At 37.6% G+C, this 25,221-nt stretch overlaps 1 protein-coding gene across 2 annotated transcripts in view; it reads left to right on the top strand.

Moving 5' to 3' along the window:
* The window catches only part of RBM6 (RNA binding motif protein 6), a 64,006-nt gene extending 40,139 nt beyond the window's left edge, over window positions 1-23,867 (top strand). Inside the window, exons 7-21 of one of the 2 annotated variants that reach the window (XM_060765744.2) lie at window positions 7,802-7,876; window positions 10,429-10,489; window positions 11,204-11,497; window positions 11,699-11,859; window positions 13,511-13,608; window positions 14,167-14,203; window positions 14,993-15,050; window positions 15,294-15,385; window positions 15,473-15,628; window positions 17,366-17,455; window positions 17,768-18,067; window positions 19,699-19,773; window positions 20,642-20,739; window positions 21,438-21,561; window positions 23,604-23,867. In XM_060765744.2, the coding sequence (XP_060621727.2) occupies window positions 7,802-7,876; window positions 10,429-10,489; window positions 11,204-11,497; window positions 11,699-11,859; window positions 13,511-13,608; window positions 14,167-14,203; window positions 14,993-15,050; window positions 15,294-15,385; window positions 15,473-15,628; window positions 17,366-17,455; window positions 17,768-18,067; window positions 19,699-19,773; window positions 20,642-20,739; window positions 21,438-21,561; window positions 23,604-23,729 (1,845 nt within the window). In that variant the 3' untranslated portion in view covers window positions 23,730-23,867. Of the gene's footprint in view, window positions 1-7,801; window positions 7,877-10,428; window positions 10,490-11,203; window positions 11,498-11,698; window positions 11,860-13,510; window positions 13,609-14,166; window positions 14,204-14,992; window positions 15,051-15,293; window positions 15,386-15,472; window positions 15,629-17,365; window positions 17,456-17,764; window positions 18,068-19,698; window positions 19,774-20,641; window positions 20,740-21,437; window positions 21,562-23,603 lie in introns of both variants that reach the window. The other variant, XM_060765743.2, reaches the window with a different exon arrangement.
* The last annotated feature ends 1,354 nt before the right edge of the window (window positions 23,868-25,221 follow it).

Here is a 25,221-nt window from a genome sequence, read left to right as displayed (position 1 = left end):
ATTGCCTCAGTTTTTGAGAGGTACATGAGTATCCTTTAACTGGTATTCCAAAATATTCCCAAATTGTTCACATGGGTAGCTGAGTTAGTGACATCTTTGCTTTCTGATGGTTCAAATAGTGGAAAAAGCTGATAAGAAAAAAAATTGTTCATTCAAACAGTGGTTTTGTAGAAGAGTTCCGCAAATGTTGTAGATGGCTACAACAAATAAATGGGTCTGGTAGCAAGTCAAGCCTGAACTCTTCCTAGAAGCCAAAATTATTAAACCATGTAGCTGTGGCTTCCATAGCCATTATCAGCGTGGATCCTTTTTACCTGGTTTGTTGTCTTGCAAGGTTTGACACAGGATTACAGGAGCTGGGAGGCAGGCTGCTATTTTTGAACTAGACCTTTTCTCTCCTTGCACCATCTCCTTCCCTGTCCTACTGGATAATAGAGTTCATTTTCCGATCCCAGTTCACGGTACAGGTTATCACCTACAAAGCCCTGAATGGTTTGGGACCCACCTACCTTCGCGATCGCATTTCCTTCTACGAACTTTTACAACCTCTTCGATCTTATGGGGAGGCCCTCTTCTCACATCCCAGCATAACCTTGTCCTCTTGATGCACTTTACCTCATTCCCTAGTGGGTAATTAAACCCCAAAGCTTGTCCCATTTGTACCTCCCACCAGATAAACTACTTCATTTTCCTTTCTCACCCAATGTCCCCTATTTTTACCCTTACATCTGGCCCAGCCCACCTTGTTCCATTTTTTGTTTTTAATTTCCTGTTTTTAATTTTTCATCTTACCTCATACCCAATGTTTTATCCTACTGTGTTTTTTTATTTTATTGTTCTGTTTTATTTGAGTTATTATCTACTGTTTGTATTTTATTGTGTTTATTGTATTGTTGGGCTTGGCCTCATGTTAGCCCCCCCTCCCCCCCCCCCAAGTCCCTGAGTGGGGAAATGGTGGCAGGGTATAAATAAAGTTTTTTTTAATAATAATAATAATAATAATAATAATAATAATAATTACTATGCCTTTGCCTCTCAGCATTTACCCTACAATTTGAGCTGTTTCTGCCCATGGCGATTTTGGCATGAATTTCATAGCAGGGCATATGGGGAACATCCAGCTTGTGGGAGATTTTTCTGTATTTAGATGACTTTGCGCCCCACTTTACGCATTCTAGTCCCAGTGGTGTTAGTTTTAGGAAGAATTCATCCAGTTCTGGAACAGGTGAAAGGGTTTATAGAAATATATTTTTTAAAAGCTTAAATAGTAACAACACATCCCTATTCCCCATCCAGGATTTTGCTGTCTAGTCAGCAGAAAGGTAGCAAAACACATTGATTCCCTCAAATCTATGGGCAATATTTTTCCAATCCCGGTATAGTTACACAGACAAAGATACATATACCATAATATAATAAGGAAGGTAATGTTTGAGTGTTTGGAAGGAGGTAAGTATAATAATGTTTGTTTGACTATTAACCATATTTCATAGAATCATAGAGTTGGAAGAGACCACATGGGACATCTAGTCCAACCCACTGCCATGCAGGAAAAGCACATTCAAAGTACCCCCAACAGATGGCCATCCAGCCTCTGTGTAGAAGCTTCCAAAAAAGGAGCTTCTAGTACACTTCAAGTCAGAGAGTTCCACTGTTGAACAGCTCTCATGGTCAGGAAGTTCTCCCTAATGTTCAGGTAGAATCTCCTTTCTTGTAATTTAAATACATTTCTCCGAATACTAGTCTCCAGGACTCATAGCAGTGGGTTCAAATTACAGGAAAGGAGATTTTATATTATGGGAATTTATTTGAAAAGAAGAAGAAAATTGCTACTGAGGTATATTTCAAAATATCTCTGGGTATCAACATTTTCTGGAAATGGAAAACAAAACCAACAAGAAGGGGTTTTTTTTGTCTTTATGCTTGAATAATGGTGTGTAGAAATATGTATATGTGAAGCAGAGGGTGGGCAGGAAATAAGGGGAGGGGTAAATAAAAACAGTATTAAATGCATAATCAAGTAAAATATTAAATGCCTAAAACACGCTGAGTAACGGTCCTTACACTACTGATAGAGGTGCTTAAGCTTTTAGTCTTTATAGAAAAATAGAAAATTATTTTTAACATACACACTGAAAAACTGTTCTGCCCTGTCATTATAAGAAATTTGTGAACTGGTTAATAGAGTTGTTGATTCTTCAACATTTGTGGTATTCAAGATCAATGCAACATAAATCACAAAGCCTCTATTAAACATTTTTTTAAAACAAAGAAAATCTTGATGCTGGCAACTGCAGTTTGGTAAGTAGTAATTATACTTGTTAATCAAGTAACTTAAAAAAACATTTAGTTGATAATTTGGCAGTATTATAATTTTATTACTTTTGTATTTCAGGAGATGAGATGTTTCCAGATTGGAATCCACCTTCCATTTAGAAATTCTTGGAGGGCAGAGGAGCTATGATCTTCCGACTGAGAAATTGAACTTGCAACCTCCATTTAAAAAAAATGTATAAAGAATACGGTCAATAAAAGAAATTAGAATGTTATTGTTGTTAATTTAAGATTAGTCTTGATGGAAGTGTTTCACACAATTTAAGATGATCAGTAAAATTGTTATAAAAACAGATGCTCCTTGGTTTTTTATTTCACTTGGAATTGAATAGAAAATCAAAGCAACGAAAAATTGAGTAATGAAATTTGGAAGTTGTTTGTTTTATGGTTTATAGTTTATACATAACCAAAACATTTGGTGTGTTACAATTTTCATTGACATTTCAGTGGCATCGCTCCAGAATGCCATTTAAGACATAGGTTATAAATATTTCTAGGGAATTGAAAAAAAAAGTGCACATAACATCTGGTAGGGTAGGTTGAAACACCTGTCTTGTCACTTTCAGTAACGCCAGGAAACTGTAGGTCACTATTCAAAACACTTCAGATACTTCCATCATGGACACGTTTCTCTGCAGTTGTTCTTCTAATGAATACTCTGTTTTCAGAAAACAAATTAGGATTTGTTTGCATAGGTCTTGATACTATGAAAGAGTTGCAAGAATAGGCATCTCGGTGTGTAGTTGAGGTTTTTCTTTGATTCTGAGATTAGCAACATCTAACCGCTTTTGGGCTTCTTTCTCTTGGGGACCAAAGGGGACCATTTATGGATGGATAAATGACATAGAGCTTTCAACTGACATGATTATTTGGCACTTTGTTGTTTAGGTTTTAACATTTATGAAATTTTTACAAAAAGAAAAACTTGGTGGCCATGTCAGCTTTCTTTAGCTGCTGAAACTTTGGCATGTCTTATAACATTGCAAATAGTTCACAGTCCAAGAAATGCTTCCTTTACCTATACATTGTCCATTATAGACATTTGCTGGAAAGTTGTACTATTTATTTATTTAACTCTAGCAAGTTACTAGCTGTAGGTCTCTGGGCAGCATACGATGTATTTAAAAATATAAAATGCAATCATAATACAGTGGCTAAATAAACTAGTTGTTGCCTGAGTAGTTGTGATGACAGATACCATTTTGTAATACAGAATGCCCTGTTGTTGAAAACGTGGGGAGTAGGGAAGAAGTATCACACAGCACATGTTTAAACAGTGGAAATCACTGTCCAAGATGCCAGCTTGGATGGCTTTAAAAGGAGGTTGTGTAAACTGGGGAATGCGAAATGGCTGGGTGCAGTTATGCTCATGTTCTTTTGACAGTGTTCCCTTTTGGACAAATAGGTGGTCACTGTGAGACTACAAAAGAATTCTGTCAATGAGACAATATAGAGGGATAAAAAAAAAATCATAAAACGAAATCTTTCATAAAACCAGCCATACTAACTTATTTATTTATTTATTTATTTACTTTATTTGTATACCGCTGTTCTCAGCCCTTAGGCAACTTACAGCGGTTAACAACAAGAACAGCAAAAATTCAATGCTACAATAGCACGGTATAAAAACAGTTAACAACATAACACATTATACAATAATATACAATTAACAACAATAGCTATTCACTAGCGTCTCATCCCTAAAAACATGATCCAGATCCGTCGTCCATTGTTCCATTCCTATGTTCATTACACTCATTGCACTTAGAACATTAAACAGAATGCAACCGGTTTTCTCCTGAACAAAAATTAATATCTGAATGAAGCTTAAAGAGGCCTTGCGCAGTTGCAGTTTGGGATATAGAGAAATGAATTCAGATTCGATACTGAAATTTTGCTACACACACATAGAAGAGCCCTACTTTTAAAATATTTGACATTCTGCAGATGTATATAATGCTTTTAAGCCCTGGTGCTTTTTAGTATAAGAATCTGCTTTAGATCTTAAGTATTCTTTTGTGCTCCCTGCCCCCTCCCCCTGCTATATTTATATTCCTCCCTGGCTAAAGTACTAGAAAAAATGCACCCTTGTTCAGAAAATAGCCTGGTGGGCTTTGTGGAGCTTCTTGAGTACACATGGTCAGGGCTCCACTATGAGTATGGGGTCATGTAGTAAGACACTCTATGAAGAAGCGTATCCCATTTTGTTTCTTATGGGGACTTGTGTTTTGTCCGTTCTTGAGCTATTCTTGCAAGTTTTTAGTACACAAAACAAAAGAGAGAGATGGGAAACAAATGACAAAACAAAGTGTAGTTTTACCCCAGCCTCTTCCTCCTCCATACCCTGAACAAATCTAACTGTTACCTCCTCCACTAGTTGATAATTTAGCTGTATATTGTTGAAGAAATAAACGGGCACAGTCTTGGTGAGGTTTCTTCTAAATGTAGAAGACCTGAAGAAATCAGGATGTCAGTAAAACTCTTAGGGCCTGAGGGAATGTATTTAGAAGAGAAGAAGAAAGTTCTGGTGAAAACATGAAAAGGTAAATAATATTAAAAGAGTGCCTTCAAGACAGTTAAAATAAAGCCAAAATGCTGTAAAATTGCAGTAATAGTAATGTTATTAACATATTTAATCTTTCTTTCTGTAGTATTTAGAAATTATTATAGTTACTGATGGCTACTTATTTGCTATCAAGTCTGTTCCAATTTATGGTGCCTCTATCAGTGAAACCTTCAATCGATCACTTGCCAGTAATATTTTCTAAATTGTTGTCACTTGAAAATGAACTTTAGGACATACAGTTGTTGTATTCTAATTCTTAATATATTTATTCAGAAGATCAATTAAGATGGATTTCAATAAAGGGCAATGGGTTGTAGTGTAATTTTTGATTAAATGTTTGTGTAATCTGTTTGCGCTCATTAATTTTACTGTAGTGTCCAGTTTGATGCACACTGTTTCTATATTTTGTATATGTTGTCAAACAATCTAGGGGAAGTATTTAATGCAAGTTCTAAATAAATGAAATAAGTATCACCTACAGAATGACTAGGCCTCACCGACTACTGACCAGCAATGAGATATTTCAGAAGGAGGCAAAACGTTGTACATCCGTTTCCTTGTATGAAAATGACTGAGTTAAAGATCCATAAACTAAGCACCTGCTGTTTTTAGAGCATGTATGATCAAAATTCAGTTTCCAGAAATTGGGTATAGCTTTCTGTACAGATTTGCCTGTTGCCTGTAGGCTGTTGTTGCACTTCCCCACTTCTATCAGCCGTAAATACCAGTTGAAAAACACCTCCAGAAGATTAGAGGGAATCTACCCAAAAGTGTAACAGTGTATTTTATAGCGGCAGTAGAAGGAGAGAGTCACCTGTAATGGGCCAGAGAGTTTTTTCACTATTCCTGCATGTTTCCAGATCTCTAAGACTAAACTGTATTATTCAGTGGAGTTGTGTATATGTGTGTAGGTGGTGGGGGATGGGGCTGCAGAAAAGAAAGAGAAAGATGAATTGTGAAAATTCCTTCTCTGCTCACACACAGTTGCATATATTACATTTGCCTGCTCCAAAAGACAAGCTGAAATATAGCTTCCACGTTTCTAACTTTTCAAAAAGAAAAATGTCAGAACAATCATTATCTCTAAGTAGCATATTCTAGAACTTCAGAGTGTAGTTTGCCTTATTAGAAATATTCTCATTTCCTTGGATTTAAGGGGAAGTGTTTGCTTACAGGCTTTTGTCATGTATAGTAGACTCTCAGTTAACTGTAACTCAAGCAACCAGTAAAAGAAAGAAAGAAAGAAAAGAATAATACTGCATTCAAAAAGCTGTTTTTAATACTGTAAAACTATGATACATTAAGTTACATTGTTAAGTTTGTTCCTATTTGTCTTAATTTGATTTTAATTACTGTATTTTAATTTAATATCAAGTCAATACAGAGTGTATGGTATGGTATAATATGGGGTATAATATTAGGCCTATTTTTAATAGTAACTCTCAAGCAACCAGAAACTATACATATCCAGCACCTACCTATCCCCATAGGTACTAGTTAACAGATTAAGCATTATGTGTATTATTATGTGTATTATGTATTATGCCGAGGCCATTTTTGCTAGCAATCCTTTCAGTGTGTCAACAAAACCACACTAAAAGGATCATTTGTTCATACTTTTTTCCCAGAATAATTTTCCAAATTTATTTGCTGTTGAAACTTTCCTGGATGTTTTAGGCGACAGATAAATATATTTGTAACGAGCCATTTCCAGACTGTAAAATGGTTTGGAAATGTTTATGTCAATACCCAATGACACATAATTGTGTTGATAATGATGAAAAGCAAAGAGAGGGCAGTATCTTACATTGCAAATAAAAGAATAACAGATTAACTCCATATAATACCCTTTGCATAGGCTTACCGATTTTAATGCCCAGTATTTCCTGCATTGATTCTAGCTTGTGGGTTTGTTTGTTTGCATTATAAAATGAATTATTAATTAGAACCTAAGGGCCCTTCCACACAGCCATATAACCCAGAATATCAAGGCAGAAAATCCCACAATATCTGCTTTGAACTGGGTTATCTGAGTCCACACTGCTATATATTCCAGTTCAAAGCAGATAATGTGGGATTTTATTCAGTTGTGTGGAAGGGGCCTAAGTCTTGCATGCCAGAAAAAGTAGTTTGTTAGAAGAAAACGTAGCTATATAAAACAGTTTTCTTTCAAATATTCCAGTTAGCCAAGACGTATCACCAGAGAAGCACCCTGCCTCTGCTTTAACAAGAGATATGGATCTGGGAAAACAGTACAGTTCATACATCCCTTTTTAAATTGGAAGACTTGTATCCGTTGTTTTTCTGTACTCATGACATTAAAGGTAGATTTATTTCAAATGTCACAAGCATATTATTTGTGTTCAGTCTGGAAACCAAACATGTCTTCTCAGTAAAATAATTTGAGAGTAATCACAATGGTACAACTTAAGGTCTTACAACATATATGTTAAACCTAATGTCAGAAAATCTCCATGCAGTTTGTTGCATTTGCAAGCGAGATTAGGATGAGTGGTACAATTGTATCCGAGTTCACTACTCTTTGCTATTAAACATCTTTTGTCTTAGGCCCAGTCTAAGCTAGTTCTCACATTGATTCTTTGCCCTTTGCTCAATATTCCCTCTAGAGCACATTGGCAGTAGCATTTTCATGCATCTTTGGCATAACAGAAAAATCCCCATTTGACCTCTGTTTTGCAGAGTGAGTGTCTGGGGTTTTAGTCTGTGGCCCACTAGCAATATAGAGCCAATGTGCCTGGGGTGCAGTTGTCATGTTACCTTTATTTTTCATCAGCTTTCAACATTTCAGGGTTTAAAGCAGCCACAGCTTGTCTTTTTATTTTCTGTGACGATTAACATGTTAACTCCCCCCACCCTCCCTCTCTGACCTTTTTCCATCAGGGAATGCTTATGATTGGCGATAAAGAAGTGACTTTGGAATACTGCCAGGCCCCTGAATTTTGGATGTGCAAGCAGGTGAGTGTGTGGAAAGAGCCATGTGGGTTGTTGCAGATATTTCTAATGGCTTGTTGCTTTCTGAGCGAGAAATCTCGAGCCAGTAAGAATTGTAGAGGGATATTCACACTTTTTCATATTAGAGAAAAAATAATCTCTGTGTGAAGTATGTGTTTTGTTTCAGTATAGATTCTCCCTTTGCCCACACCCTGATGTCAGGGCTAGGGCATTGGCAGGAGGAATGCATGCATATAACTGGAAAATTCTTCACCTGAATTCATGGAGGGGGACTATTTTTTTGATCAAAGACTTCATTGCCTTAGGGGTAATCTGATATGGCTATGTACTAGTGGCTAGTGGAACTGAAGCCATGGATCAGAGCTAAAGGTTGTCAGTTCTGCTCCTCTATTTCTGCCATCACCTTCTTTCTTCTTTGCCATTTTCCCCATGTTGTGGGTTGCTGTAGATGTCTTTTGAAAATTGGCCAAGAGTTACATGTTGTTGCAAGTGAACAGATTCTTTCTAAATCACAGCCCAGTATTGGGATGGAAAGTGTGGTCTTTGATGTGTGTGTGTTTTTCAACCTTCTCCATTTCTGTAGATCTTGAATGCTTCATGTGAAAAAGTAAAAACAAAGACAGTCACTTACTGGGTTTGAATCCCCAACTTAGCCATGGAAACCCAGTGAGTGACTTTGGCAAGTCACTCTCGCTCAGCCTCAGATGAAAGCAATGGCAAGCCACTCAAGTAGATCGTGTTGAGAAACTCCCCAGTAGGGTTGCCATAGACCAGAGTTGACTTGAAGAAACATAACAGCAACAAGACTTCATAGCACTTTAGAATGTTTTGCAAAGTAACAACTTATGTAAATAATTAAAAATAATGTTCTGCTTGATAGACGGCACAAATTTTATCTTTTTTTGAGCAGTATTGACATATACACTGGGTTGAATTCTCTGTGTCCCTATGAAATGGCTGAAGCAGAGTTCCTCGCATTTCTTATGACTATCTTTATTGGCTAAGTTAGATGTGACTTTGAGTCCAGCAGCATCTGGAGAGCCACTTTCCTATTCACTACTTTATTGTTGTTTAGTTTTCATTTTTCATCATTGTTAGCATAATTGTCATCATTTTTTTTTAAATTTAAAATTAGCCAGAGCAGCAATAAAGCAGCAAAGCAATAATTGCATCCGGAAACAGTGTTAGTTCAACCACTTTCATCACAGGCTTTTATCCCAGTGACTTACATAGCCTGTGAATGACCATATTTCATCACATAATAGTTGCCATTACATAAAAGTTGCAACCCCTTTTTGGGGAAGGCAAAATTGGTATTTTGCCCTTTCCTGTGTAAAAGTTGCACCCTTAGTTCATTCCCCTGGGCGAATGAATTAAGAGTCCGATGGCTCTTTTGGCACTATGGGGCTTGACTTAGTTGGGAGCACAGTTGAGCCCCACAGTGCCAAGGAAAGAGGACAGGCAGGCCTACTTGTCCCCTCCAGCTACAGAGAAGCTTAGAAGGGAGTGGCTAGTGAGCACTTGTAGCTTAGAAGGGAGAGGTTTGGGGGGGGGGTAGTTAACTTCTCCCCTCTGTGCTACATAGTTTCAGAGCTCAGAAGGGAGAGGCGGGCAGATGGGTAAACTTGCTCACCCATATGTCCTTCCCTGCAATTATTCTTTGAGGGCACAACCATATGGATGCCTGCTCACACAGCTGTGTCCTCACATGGGGTTTTTCACTGTGTTATAGTCGCTGCCACATAATAGTCACATTCTCTCCCCCCCCCAAAAGGGGGGGGGATGTGACTATTATGCAATGAAATATGGTATAATCTCTTTGAGATGTTGCTTCTTCCAGTTTAGACCTTTTAGTGGTTGCACTTTGCCTACAACTCAAAGTTAAATGCTATGAGAAGACACAATTTTTCTGCCAATCTACATCTCCAGTAGTGTATAGCAAAAATGCAAGAATGCATAATGTAACATTGAGTGCTTTCCTCTTCCCTTGCCAACCCTTACTATTTTAGTTACCATTTCCAGAGATTGTGGGGATGTTAATGCCAAATAATATTTTTCAGTTAGATTAGGGTTTGGGAATGTGAGTCCTGTGTACTACATTTTTATGTATTTATTTATTTCATATACTTGTACCCTGCCCTTCTCCCCCCGAGGGGGGACTCATTGACCTTGGAACTTCTCTTTCCTTTGTTCTCGTCAAAATCACTACTTTTTTTAAAAAAAAATAAAAAGACACCCTGTTTCCTTCCTTTTCAAACATGCTTAAAAGTTGGCTCCAGTACTGCCCTCCCGACTCTAACCATAGATGGGAAATGCACTTTCAGTCAGTGCAAATAGGAGATGTAACCATTGCAGATTGAAATGGGGTGGCCTAGTTCTCTGGGATTGGGAGCAGGCCCACGCCTGAACGTTTACATCTTGCTATAATATGTAGTTTGAACTTTGGTAAAGCAATAGATTTTGTTAACCAGAATTTGTTGATATAAATGGTAAATTGGCTTAGAGGGACTTAGTGTAAGCATCTTTTTCTTATATTGCATATTTTTGCATTGCAGTGTAAAATACCCAATGTAGCTCATCGTTCCTACTGCACTGTCTGCAAACTACCAAAAACTGGTGAGATTTCTTTTGTTACAATGTTCAGTTGGAATTTTATGCTCAAGAAGTAGTGTGAATTGTAAATGAATTTTAAAAACGGGGTGCTTATATAGTATATATTCCAGTATAATTAGATAATGTACTGTGTTTTGCTGTGCTTTGCTGTAATGAGGAAAGCTCTTCCAAAATAGGAAAAGAATAGAGGTTGTAACATTTACTTTTGTGGGCTCCAACTCTCAGTCAATCTGTCCAATGGCCATATTGCTGACAGAGTGGAAATTGTCCCCAAAAGTAAAATTTTTTAGTTCTAAAAAATAGTATTCTTGGGCAGAGACTGTCCTTCAGTTTACTTGACCCTTTCACTTCTGGTAAAGGGTAAACAATTGTGTTGAAAAAACTTTTGATACTGTATTGATATGAGTAGTGTTGCCAAAGGGGTGGTGGTGGTGGTGGAAACACTGCAAAGAATGGTGGAAAGTAAATGATAAATATGTATAAGTAACCATCTCCAAATAAATAAGTAACCTGTGGCACTATTCAGTGTTTAGATGGAATCTCATATATAATTTCTGTGATCTAGCACTTTCCTCATTCATGTCAATGTAAAACTATTGTGTTCTTAGATGACAAGTCTGTTTTATAAAGAATGCAGCTAAATACACATCATCCAGGTCTATGACAGAATGGACTATTAAATGCTGGAATTGCTAATTTAATGTTATGTTTTTCTAGGAACTGAAGGAAAAATTTACAAGGAGAAAGAAAATGTACCTGAGAAACCAAAACCAGAGGAAGAGTCTCTTGAGGAGCCAAATCCCTCAAAGGAACCAGTTCTTCAGAAAGCTGCTCCTGAACAAGTATTCCAGCCTCCATGCTCTGAACCCAAGAAGAAGGATGAAAACAGGGAGCAGTATCCTTCACAGGAAAGGAGAAAGGACTCTGAAATGTACCCACCTCGAAAAGAAAATCAAGACCACGGTTCAAGAAAGACCATGGAGACCAAGCATCAAGATGATGAGAGTAAAAGTAAGTGGATTATACTTCCTTTTCACATGGATCCTTGGACTTCAGTGACTTTTTAAAAATTACAGTGGCGGTCCAGCATTCTCTTTTCTGTTCATTAGTTATATCACTGAGTCACCTTCATGTCATCCAGACCTATAAACATTAAGTGTATCTATCCCCCTGAAGTAACCTATCTTTGTTTCCTTGTGGTATTTTTCACAGCCCTTATGTTGAAACGCATCCCTCGCTTCACTCCACCAGAAGTGATTGTGGGGCTTCTGGCACCCTATGTCCGCCTCTCGACGTCAAGCGTGCGGGTAATGAAGAACAAAACGGGTCGGATGGGCTACACCTACGGTTTCATTGAACTGGACTCACATGCTGTATGTTATCATTCTCCCCTTATCCACATCATCCTTCTGCACAGTGTGGTGTTAAATGTAATAGAATTTATGCCATTGGCTTATTATGTAATGGTCGTTATTTTGGTTTCTTTTGGTTTACCACTTTCAGTTCATTATTTTTAATTCTGCCTCAAAGGCTGAATGCTGTTCTCAGTTCTGATATTAGAACTTTTAATCATGTTTGATTCTTTTACCTTCATTTTTCTAAAGCTAGCAAACAATGGCTTCTATGCCCATAGTATTGCCACATGGTATAGCATTATGACTATCAGCCTGTGTCAGCTTCAAGTTTGCACACTTTTAGCTGTAAGAATATTATTTCAGGTTTAACTGGAATTTAATTTTATGTCCAAAGCCACCTATGCTCTGATTAGTCTTAACACTGTACTAAAATGAGCGAGCTTCATAAAGCACAATTTGAAGTTAATTGGTTTTAATCATTCAAAGGTTTTAGCCACTGCTTGTTTCATTTGGAAGTGGATGCCTGGCCATGAGTTTCCATTGCTGCTATGGTTATCCTCTGCCCAGCATAATAATGGTCATGGTGTTTAGATCTGAATTTGCATATCAGATAGTTGTTTGCCAAGTAGTGTATTCTGTTGTGATTTAAGGTTGTATAGATTGGCCATTCACACTAGAATTTTAACAAGGAAACACAATCCGAACCTGATGTGTCTGGCCACATGATTCTAGGATAATATTGGTGAACTTCGAGTGGCTGCCATTTTTGTTGTGAGCTGCCCTGAGTCCCCAGTGGGGAGATGGGATGGGATACAAATAAAGTTGTTGTTGTTGTTGTTGTTGTTGTTGACATATGTCATATTGAGGACACAACCCAATTCTTAACCATTTGAAATAGCTCAGGCACAACTCAAAATTGTAATAAGGTGTAATACTCCTATTCTAACGAAACTCTGTGTGCCAGAAGGTAAGTGATCTCCAGAAATCTAAGTATGTGATTTCTTAGTGTATTTTACATTCTCTTACTCCATATATATTTCTTTTTCTGCTACCATAAATAGCTTGAATTTATTTTGGGAATAGGTTAAGTAACTGAGGTGGGCTTGTTAACATTAATATTTCTCCTCTAATTCTTTTTTACAACTTTATCCTGAACTGCTTCAGATAGTAAGGGCTCGGATATCAGTGCAGTTGTTTTCAGAGGTGCTTAATGGCTCAGATAAAGGGTGTGTCTACACTCGACTTATAGTGTCATGACTCAGTGCTGTGGAATTATGGGAGTTGTACTTTGGTGAAATGCTAATATTATTTGGCAGAGAAGGCATGGGCAAACTTTTGACACTCCAGGTGTTCTGGACTTCAACTCCCAGAAATCCAAACCAACTTACCAGCTGTTAGGAATTGTGGGAGTTGAGGTCCAAATCACCTGGAAGGTTGACATTTGCCCATGCTTGCTATAGACCATGTAAAGCCACAACTCCCAATATTCCATAACATTTAAAATATTGACGATCAGCATTACTTCTGAGTTTGATGAACCCAAAGATGATAAAGCTCACTAGTTCTACTTGGAAAAGCAGTGGGAATTGCTTGGACTTGAGAAGTATGTGACACCTTGCTTCATGTATCAAATTTGTCTCCTTTTCGTCTTAAATTCTTCTCTTCTCAGGAGGCACACCGGTTAGTGAAGCTTTTACAAGATCTTGATCCCCCAATCAGTATTGATGGCCGTGCAGTGGATGTTAACCTAGCCACAGGAAAAAGGAGGTAATGGTTTCCTCTGTAAGCCATTTGCTTGTAAGAGTTCTGTGTTATGTTTTACAGGATATATCTACATATGCAGATGAATGAGATTTGAGGCACTTCATTTTTGACAAAAATGGTGACAGGGCTGTATGAAGCTGCATCACCTTGATAGTTATCTGCAATACTGAATTCAGTCTATAGTTCTTTCTTTCACATTCTAACTGCTTATGAGATCTTGCCCCCAATTTGTTTTTGGTGCCTACATTTAATCAACACAGACAGCAGCAGAGTGGATAGCAAACAAGCTACAAAGGTAATTGTAGTATCATGTTTTCCATAGAAGAGCAGTGTCTTTACGCTTTCCAACAGGAGCTCTACAGATTTTGGAATTTTCTTTGTCTTCTGGTTAAGAATATCCTACTATTGTATTTTTATTCAGTTTCTTGATGGCCAGTTGACCTAGTACTATTATGAAATAAAATGAATGCTTGCCATATTTGCAATACATTCATAACCTTTTATTAACTCATTATTAACTGTGATTAACTCTTATTAATTCAGGTCTTATTCTCTTTCTAGAAATGAATATGGAGACCAGGGAGACCGCTTTGGCCAGGTACACTTGTAGTGTAATCTGTGATGACACTCAAGGTAGTTAGCAATTTTCTTTCAGCTATGCTGAGATTGAACAAGATAATAGTTATACATTTTTGCTGGCATTCTTAAACATTGTACAAAAGTAGCTGAATTCTGAGTTCTGTTTTCCTTCTGTTGATGTGGCTACAGAGTGTAAACAGAAAAAAATTCAAACATGATAGGATAATATCATTTGGAAAATCCTATTGAAGCCATAGCAGGTAGTGGTGAAGTTTGCATTATTACTGAATTAATATTTATTTTAAATCTCTGTATGTGGTGATTTCATAATTCTTTCCAACTTATTTTGCATTCAAAGTGTAAAGAATAAACATGTGTGTGCGCTTAGGCTCATGGGCATAAAGTCTCCAGTAAAAAACTGGAGGAGAGCGGCATTGGGAAACAAAACAATGCCAAAACAGAAAAATGTGTCCCTTAATATATGAACTGTCAAGCTGCCCTTCCTTCCCATATCTAAACAAGACCTCTTCATAACAGTTAATCTATCTTGCTTGGAGGAGAGGTCCCACTCTTCCATATGAGCTGTAAAATGGTATTCCTGTCATACATATTTTGCCTGAATGAGAACCGTTTGGTGTAAATGCATGAGTATCTGCTGGCTTTGTGCCTGAAGCTCACGTAAGCATGTTTGCACTCTGTACATGGTATGTTAGTGCCATGTGAATTAGCTTGGAATGCTTGTGGTATGGAAATGTTCAGCAGATATTGTGTCTCCAAGCTTGTATTTTCAAATGTGCTTGTATTTTAGGGCAGACGGGACAGAAATGACAGGAGAGGCTCTGACTCACAGAAACGGCGATCAGATTGTAAGACACAATTATTCTTTGCTCTTTGTAGTTACTAATGATGATCAGTCACTATTCTATTTAAAATATGTCTTGCATAAAATTATTGATGATTTGAATCAAAACAAAAAGCTCACAAACATACCTTGATTTTAAAATGGCTGAGCCTTAAAACAATTAGAGAAGTTCAAGCTAGGCTTAGTTTAAGATGTCTGTCTTCTGTGAGAAAGCAAATGATCTTTCTCTTTACTTATTTCTCTTTAGCGTCTTCGGATGTGTCTACATTCATTTATGACCCAGACACTGGAAACTATTTTGATCCCATATCAGGGGTGTATTATGACCCCAATACTCAGGTAAGAGTATGTGCATTTGTCCTCATGTTGCCTTTTGTTTACCAGGAAATATTTATCTGGATATGTTTACTGAATGTCTCCATCCAGAGAGAAATACCAATGGGCCGAGAAGCATCTGCATCACCACCACCTCCACGTAGTGGAAGGAGACGTAGGAGCAAGGAAAGGTCAAATGAAAGAGAGGAAACCTACAGCAGAGATAACAGAGAGAGAAGAGAGAGACACCGAAATAAAACAGCCAAGGTATAAATCTGTGTCATAAAATCCTGTTATGAATCTCATGACCTACAGAGACTGAACTTATTGCGAGAACTGAGAAAGCATGCTAATTTAGCTAAAGTCGGTCTGTGAAACTTGATAAGTTGAACAATTTTCAAGAAATGCATTGGGTAGTATCGTGCCTTTGTAAAGACTCTCGTTGTTTAAGCCCTTTTCATTAGAGGGGATTAGCATTTCATGTAGGTGAAGAGGGAGGGAGGCCAGAAAGGTCTACAAAATAGCACGTCCAGATTAAGTGATGTTGGAGCCAAGTCAGAGACATTTCAAGTTAAAGTAAAAGTTAGTTCAGATCAAGCATTGTTCCAAAAACAGACAGATACTAACAAGAGAAGAAACAACAGAGAAGTTCAGTAATTCAGAGCCTCTCTCTCAAGGACTTTAACACCCTTACAAGGACTGTGCCAGTTAGACCCAGGAGGAGAAAGGAGTTGCAGCCTTTTTATAACAACAACAACAACACTTTATTTGTATTCCGCCCTTCTCATCCCAAAGGGGACTCAGGGCGGATCACAGTACATATACATGGCGAACATACAATGCTGCTTGTATAGACAATACACAGACAGAACAGAAGGAGGTGGTTTGTTTCAGCTGTTTTTGGTGGCATGGAAGGTTGGGCTTGAGTCCAGGGGGTGCTGTTGCTCTATCCTCTATGACGAAGAGCCGTCAGGACTTCCTCCTTACTTTTGGTTGCCCAGCATTTTCTGATCTTCTTTCTTTTATGGTGTCATAAAACACCTCCCCCACTTTTAGCGGTACCTAATTTTTCTAATCACAGCTAAAGCTGTTTTCAAATTGCTTAAGTGAACAATGAGCTAGGCTGACAGTTGGCAGCTCACGCCAACCCGGGGCTTCGAACTTGCAAACTTTTGGTTGATAGATCTTATAATTGCTGATAATTTACCAGCTGTATTAAGTTACTAAATTTTGTTAACTATTTGTCTAAATCAGTTTACCTTCCAAGCAGTTAGATAGCTTGGAAGCAGAACAGTTAGGGCTTTTCTGAAACCATAAAAAATCCAGTTTCCAGTTATAATAATTCTGAGACACTTACTTAAACTTGCAGGCTACTGTCTGAAATGACTCACACTCTGGTTTTCCTGTTAAACAGCCTGAATATATTGCAGAATTATCTTGTTTCATCTCTTTTGGAAATGTAAACAGGCCACGACATCTAACAATGTTTATATGCATCTGCAATAATGTGATTATAAAAATAGAGTTGCAATCGGACAATATTTAAGTAATCCAACTCTTATTTTTAAAATCTGATGAATCTCATCACATTCTAAGAGCTACTGAACACATAGATACATTGCACTTCCCCTTGTTTTAAAGGATGTTATTTTCCTCAGTACGACATGAAAACACTGAATAAATTATAGGGTGGAAACCAGTTTAGAAGAAAATCTTAAAGTGTGGCATTTTGAAATATTTTTTCCAGCACCGGAATGTGTAAGTGAATAGGTCATAACACTGGATTTGAGCACCTCTTTGATGTTTTGGGAGTCTGGTTACTTAGCCACTACACAGTCACATCCATATATCTCTCTAATCTTCATCACAGCTTGCCATTTTGAGAGTAAAAGGTGTAAAGTGGACACTGAGAAGGGAGAGGAAAAGGGAATGATAAAGAATAACTGAGTTGTAAAGCATTGTGGGTAGTTGCTAAGATTTGATTTTCATTCTTGTTTTTTTCAGAATGAGCCCCAAGAGGAGAGGCTTCCTGCAGAAGATGTCTTTAAAAAGCCACTGCCTCCAACACTGAAGAAAGAAGAGACCACACCTCCAGTAAGAAAACCTTATTTGGCATTTATTTACTAGAGTGTTTTCTTCCGCAGGTTAAGGGTTTTCCCCCCAGTAATCTTAACCATGCTGAAGCATATCTAGTGTGAACAACAGTAATGAATAACAATTCAGAGCTGAGCATGTAAGAGAAAATATGATCTGAGAACTGTACTGAACAACACTGGGTGGTTTATAGCTTAAACCATCCTTGGGTGGCTTCTAAGGATTCCTCCATAAACTACATCATATCTTCAGGTTAACTATAAAGCTTTCATGATTACATGCAAGTTGTACTCCTTTTTCTGTTTTCAGCAGCCAAAGGTAGTGAATCCTCTCATAGAACTCCTAGGGGAGTATGGTGGCGACAGTGACAATGAAGAGGAGGAGGAGGAAGAGGAGGCAGAAGAGCAAATACAGGCACAGCCACAGCCACAGCCACAGCCTCAGCCACACACCCCACGCCTGCCAGTGCAACAAGAGGAACGGACTCAAAGGGCTGAAAATGACGAAGATAAGCTGACTGACTGGAATAAGTTAGCTTGTTTGCTGTGTCGGAGGCAGTTTCCAAATAAGGAAGTGCTAATGAAGCATCAACAGCTTTCTAATCTTCACAAAGTAAGAAGGGGAACCATCCAGGGAAAGTCTGCTTAATTAATCTCTTGACTGGTAGGAATATTAGAAATAACACGAGAAATGAGAAAGTTCCACGGCAAGGTGTTCCTCAGATCTGGGCCTTGAGCCATGTTACTCACAGATAGTGGACACAGCATACAAAGGTACCTGTTGACTTGAATTGCAGAATGATAGCATTACACATTTTCCATAATACAATCTTCACTTATCCTCTTATTTGAGAGCTTAGATGAAAATTTAAGACTGTAAGGGGAGTCTCATCTATGTTAGTGAGTAATTTCAGATTTTTTTTTCCTTGTAATTGTGACAATCCAGTGGTTTATGCCAAAACTACAATGCTAGTTAATAAGTCTCGTTAAATGCTGAAAATTCTTAAAAATATTTCAGGCTCATTATTTCAAGACAGCCTACTTTTTCTGCATCCATGTTCTAGGAGAAGGACAGTCTATAAGTAAATTAAATACTTGTTTTTCTTTTTCAATTTTTTTTTAAAATTAACTCTTTTTTTGCAGTAAAATCTTAGGGAATGGTGAGATGCAAACAGGGCCTCTGTTGATTATCTTAGATTTCAGATAGGATTTCCTGGAAGTATTCCGTCTTCATATATTCAGGGATCCCAAGTGTTTGGTCTTTATAGGTCGTGAACAAAGACTTGAGTTGGGCTTGGGAGCAAATTAAAATACAGGGAAGTTCTGGTTAGATTAGTGTTATGTGGGATTTAAAATCAACACCTGGTGACAACAATATTGCTGCCCTGTTTTGCACTAAGTGTAGCACATGAACACTTTTCAAGGACAACCCATGTACAGTGTGACTAAAATGTGCTATATTGTAGCAGATTTTTGTTTTGCTTTATCAGGTGTTATTTCTTGTCACAATTAAAGAAATAAACAGAAAACACCTTGTTGAAGGAATCATGGAGATATATAATTTCTGCTTTTCTTACCAATGTAAACTTTTGCAGAAAGGGTAATTTTAAAAAATACTCAGGAGAGAATGGTGCATGTGAGCTTATCCTACTTTGTTAAAACACAGTGTGGCTATGATGTACGTTTTTGGATCATGTGATCTTAATATTTTTTATTTATGTCTTATTTTAATGGTTTTAACTCATGTAGCAATAATATGTAGCAATTAGTATTATGAATTCTTTGTTTTGAATTTTTGTCATTAGTATGTTGTAAACTGCCTTGAGTCCCTCCCCCCCCCTCCCCCGGGGCAAGAAGGCAGTGTATAAATACAGTAAATTAATTAATTAATTAATTAATTAAAACAAAGACTCAAAAACAGAATTCAACTAATATCATCAAAATATTTCCAGTGGAAATAACAAGTTAATAAATATTGGAAGTATAAAGTCACATGTCTGCAACACAGTAAGATGTATTAAATGCTTTTTGAACAAACCAGAATTTTGCCTGGCATTAAAAGAGGACACTCACATGTTTAGTCTCTCTAGGAATTGCATGTATTTATTTCAGAAATTCTATTTCTAGTGGAAGTGTACCAAACTTGTAATGTGTAGTAGTTTTTCAATGTTAGAAGATTTTTTTTTCATTTAAAATATTGCGGCAACTCAAAAGTGATTTGTTTGTTTTACTTAATTCTTACAGCAAAACTTAGAAATACATCGGAAGATAAAACGATCAGAGCAAGAGCTGGCATATTTGGAAAGGCGAGAGCGAGAGGTGACTGGGGATTGGGTGCCTGCTTTTTATGGTTCTGGATTGTTGGGGCATTGCTGAAAGAGAGGTCTTGATATGTAAACAAAACAACAGTTTGTTGTGAATATTTAGCTTGAGTAATCTTTCTTTGCTGTATGGAAAGACTCCTCAAAGGCCATCATACAACAATGTAGGGCTTAAGCTTTCTTCTAGAATTGCAACAGATAGAATTCCCTATCTCTCTGATAGGGAAATACGATAGGGAAGAAAGATGAAGCTGATAAAAGATGTGGTTCTGACTACACAATTCAAACTCAGAAGAGAAGACTGTATTTCAGAATTCACCACTATATTGAGAGCCGAAGCTCAGACCCTATTGCCTTATTATACTTAACATCTTTCAAACAGGACCCCAAATATATTATAAGTTAGTGAGATGCTTTCACTTCGTTGCTGATGGAAGATTACACTGTGTACTCAAGTATAAGTCTAGAAGATTTTATTAAAAAAAATAACCTTAAGAAGCTCTACTTTCTCCACTGCAATGCCACCTCTGCCCTTATTGAATGCTTGGGCAAGGAAAAGGTGGCAGCAGCAGCCAAGGGTGGCTGGTCCCCTGAGATAGCATTGGTGCTGTTCCCTCCATGAAATGAACCTGAAATTATCCATGGGATATATTAAAATTGATAAGTTTGGCCCCAAAACCTGCCCTCAACTTATACATGAGGTTGACTATACATGAGTATATATTATAAATGACAAAGTGTTCTGCTTGGAAGCCCTTGATACTAAATTATCAATTATTTAAATTAAGTTTTGGGGTCCATAGCAGGGTGTGTGTGTGGAGGTTTAGAGATACCATCTTTACTAACTGTGCTTTCTAATAATAAAGGGAAAGTTTAAAGAAAAGGGAAGTGACAGAAGAGAGAAATTTGAGGAACGGGATTCACCAGAGAGAAAGCGGCCAAGGCCCTTCAAGAATTCTGATAGGTAATGGCATCAAAGAAAGTGTCCAAAGTACTGACACAACTTATTGTGATTACTGTAAATAAGAAATGAAGCAGATTTTTTTGTGTTATGCATGCTTTTTAAAAACTATGTATATAATGCTTTACATCAAAAACGTTAGGCGTGCCTTGCAGAATTTGGGGTGGGGTGGGGTAGGGTGGAAAATGGAGTGTGGCTCACAGATCTTCTGTAGTTGGTCACACCTCCTTTAGAACAATCAGACCACTTTGCATATATTTTTGTAAGGTTTACAGCATTGTACAATGGGTCCTTGCTTCCAGAATCCCCCATGGATAGCAAAATCCCAGAATGCTCAAGTCCTATTATATGCAGTGGCATAGTAAAATTGAGTTTTTCCTATACGACAGCAGAATCTTAGGTTTTCCTTCCCTTTCGGCTAAGAGAGAATATAAGTGAGGGGGATTCATGCAGTGTTATTTGTAACATTGCATTAGGTTTCATTTTTTAAGTTTTCCCTATTTATAAAGTTATATACAAATATCAAAACATGATCTTCACATACATCTGATACATTGGAAAGATACAGTTTATAGGAATGTATATTGAAGCCCAAATTTCCGTTTTGTCTGTGAAATGTGTTGTTGCTTATATGGTTAGTATTCAGCTCTCTGTGTTATTAAGAATCCTTCCATGTTAATATTTCTTACATTTGTTTGCAGTGGTTATAAACCCACTGGAAAAACGGAGAACAATAACAAAGGAAGCCGTATGATGCAGGCCATGGGCTGGAAAGAAGGCTCGGGTTTGGGGCGCAACGAACAAGGAATGACTTCACCAGTGGAGGTATAACTCCTGTCCTTTACAAAGGCAGCTGTTTTTGAATGGGCCCACAACCAGTATGTCTGCATGAACCTACATTTTGTCTGAGACATTTATCAATAGAACTGTGCCCTTGTGAAAAATTCTGGCTTTCTGTGGCTCTTAAATCACTAGAATTAGTGGAATGAAGCAAGGAAAGTGTGCTGTTCTATAATTTGAAGGAGGGTTTGTGTCTGGATATGTTGGAATGTTAAACCACAAGAGTCTTTTTCATCTCGACGAAGTCTCCATCTGAAACTGAATTTAGTTAAATATTCAGTTGTAGTGTCTTTGATGGGGAGCAAAGTAACCGGTTAGAGAACCATGCTCAAATAATTGTCATCACTGGCTGTACTGGGTTCTTATCTAGAGTGATTAATTTTCAACATTTTTATCAACAACTTGGACGACAGGATAGAAAAATGCCTTATCAAGTTTTCAGATTATACAAAACTGGGAAAGGTGGCTAACACACTGGAAGAGAGGAAGAGAAGACAGGGGGACCTAGATAAACAGAAAAACCTAATAAAACAGATAAAATGGGTTTTAATAAATTAAAATAGAGACAAATGTAAAGGGGCATACATGGCTCAGCAGTATTAATGGATTATTGATCATACATTTTAGTGTGAATTGAAGGAAGTGTTGTTTCCAAGTCAAGGGAAGCAATAGTCCCACTATATTCGGTTTTGGTTACACTTCATCTGGATTACTGCATTCATTTCTGAGTTTTACATTTTAAGAACGATATAAACAAATTGGAGCAGATTCACAGAAGGACAACGAGATAAGAGGCACGAAGGGCAAAACAAAGGGTTTGAAAGGAGCTAGGCATTTTCAACCTAGTAAAGAGAAGACTGGAGCAGTGGCATGATTGCTCTCCTTAAATACCTTAAGGTTGATCATAGAGAGGAGGAGGCAAGCTTGTTCTCTGCTGCCCCAGAGGATAGCAGCAGGTTTAATGGCTCCAAGTTACAGGAGAGTAGGTTTCAACCGAACATTAGAACAAACTTATTGATAGTAAGAGTGGTTTGCCAGTGGAATAACTGAGAGTTGGTGGGATCCCTTTCTCTGGATGTCTTGAGAGTCAGGAAGCTCCCGGCTGGGATGCTTTAGCTGGAGATTCTGCATTGACCAGGAGCTTGGACTAGATGGTTCATTTGGGTCCTTGCGAGCTCTCCCAATTTGACAGCAACAATGTTGATAATCCTGTGTCACACCACTTTTCCAGCTACTATTAAAATACCCCAGGTTCTCATCTCATTCTCGCTTTCTCCCTTGCTGCAAATTGAGCTTAAAGGACATAGTTTTTACTCATCTTGACTTTGCACATGGAAGAAGAGAGGAAGAGGAAGAATCTTGCCCTTCCTGGTAAACTCGGGCCAAAACAAACTGTAGCCTCCTTGTTTTTGTGCCACATGAATAACTTTTGCCATCTTGGATACACTCTGATGTTGCTTTGCCACATGTCATTGGGTTTGCCTGTGAAATGCGGGAGGATATTAAAACATGTCAAACCTGTTGTCATGGCTTCATGTCTTGACAAGATGTTGAGCATTATAGTGGATATGCTTTTCATCTTATATGGATTTTCTCCCTGTGCTTCCAAATTTGAAAGACATCTGAAGGATCTGATTTGTTGAGGAAAGAGAAGCAGTTTTTTAAAAAAAAATAAAAATGTGGCTCTGGCTGGGCACTATTGGGGCACATTATATAGTGGGGTTGGGACTGGGATTCAGAAAGAAAACCCCCCAAAGTGAAATTAGTATACCATTTTTTTTACAGCTGTAAACACTTAACACAGTGTCAGATAAAAGCAGTTGGTTTTGAAAGATTTATCAATGTTGTATCCCTCCTATTCAAAGAAAGATTCTTAAGTTCTAACAATATTCTAGCCAAAATATATTTTCCTTACATATGTGCGGAGTGTCTTTGACTGGCAAAGAAATGTAAAGTTGGTGAAATGCTCTATGTGGAAATACTTGTGTGTGTACTACTTTTCAAAATATTGCCCAATTTTATTCCAGCCAGAAAATCGGAAGCGGGGCGCTGGCCTAGGGACCCAAGGGAGGGCCAACAGAAGGCAGTCAAATGAAACATACCGGGACGCCGTGCGGAGAGTCATGTTTGCTCGCTACAAAGAACTTGAATAAACGTGGAACAGATCCTTACTGCAACCAACACACCCTGTACCCTCTGGCCCATCTTTGTGTCTGTTGTTTTTTGAATCGATGTTCTTTTGCTGCTGAAGTGTGTTTTTGTTTGTTTTTGGAATAAAAAAATGAAAGGTATCTGGTCTTTTTTCACTCTTCCTTGATTTTTATTTATTATTATTTATATTTATTATTTATTTACAACCTTTATATGTCACCCTTCTCACCCCGAAGGGGACTCAGAGTGGCTTACAAGTAAAAAGTAAATACAATATATTATATTATTATCATAGCACTATATTATTATTATATATTACATTGTACTATAACATTATACCGTAATATTATTAGTAATTTTACATTTAATATAAAATATATAATTATAATATCATTTTATTAGTCATAGTAGTATATTGTATTACATTATAATATTATCAATATTATATGTATATACAAAATATATTACATTACATTATATTATAAGCACAGTGCAGGAGACAAGATGGAACTGCCTTCCTGGCCCCTCTCTTTTTGAGCTAAATAATCAATAGGAATATTCCAAAGTTTCTATTTAATTCCTATAAATACTGACTATATCATCTATCTATCTATCTATCTATCTATCTATCTATCTATCTATCTATCTATCTATCTATCTATCTATCGATCTCTTTCTCTATAGCAGGCATGGTCAAACATCAGCCCTCCAGGTATTTTGGGACATAGAATCATAGAACTGGAAGAGACCTCTTGGGCCATTCAGTCCAACCCCCTGCCAAGAAGCAGGAAAATTGCATTCAAAGCACTCTTGACAGATGGCCATCCAGCCTCTGTTTAAAAGCCTCCAAAGAAAGGAGCCTCCACTACACTCCGAGGCAGAGAGTTCCACAGCTGAAACTAGCACCTTTTGAGCCTGGAGCTGAGAGAAAGATTGGTTGTGACTAAGTGAAGTGGCCTTCGATATCACTGAGCAAGAAATGGTGTGTAAGGGAGGAAGAAAGGAGAAAAGTTAAGAGGGAGGGAAGAAAAAGGAAACAAAGGAAGGGACAAGATAGGGAAGAGAAAGGGAGGGAAAAGATATAAGAAAAGGAAAAAGAAAGGGAAGGAAGAAAATTGCCAGATTGTTGCCATGGAGACAATGGGTGGTAGGTCTTCTCAATGCTGGGGAACGCAGAAAGCAAAGCGGTTAGTAATAGTGTTTTTTTAAATTAAAATAATTCTTATCTGTCCCCATGGAGGAGCATACGTACAACAGATCAAAAAATAACACATTTGAAAATGTTACATCAATTGGAAACACGTAACATCAATGTAAAATGCAGTGGGACTGGCTAAAGTTGTGGTTTATGAGTGAGTAAATGAATTTGCATAGGAAACACATTTTAAAGGAAACTTGAAATGCAACTGCTTGGGTTTTAAAATATAAAAAGCAATTAAGAGACAAAACTCTATGAGCGCATAGGGCTGTTAGGAATGGTGGGAATTGAAGTCC

Source organism: Anolis sagrei, chromosome 2, assembly GCF_037176765.1.
Source record: "Anolis sagrei isolate rAnoSag1 chromosome 2, rAnoSag1.mat, whole genome shotgun sequence".
In the NCBI taxonomy this organism is placed as follows: Eukaryota; Metazoa; Chordata; class Lepidosauria; order Squamata; family Dactyloidae; genus Anolis; species Anolis sagrei.
The sequence above is the reverse complement of the archived record's forward strand: the minus strand, read 5'-3'. Positions and strand labels throughout refer to the sequence as shown.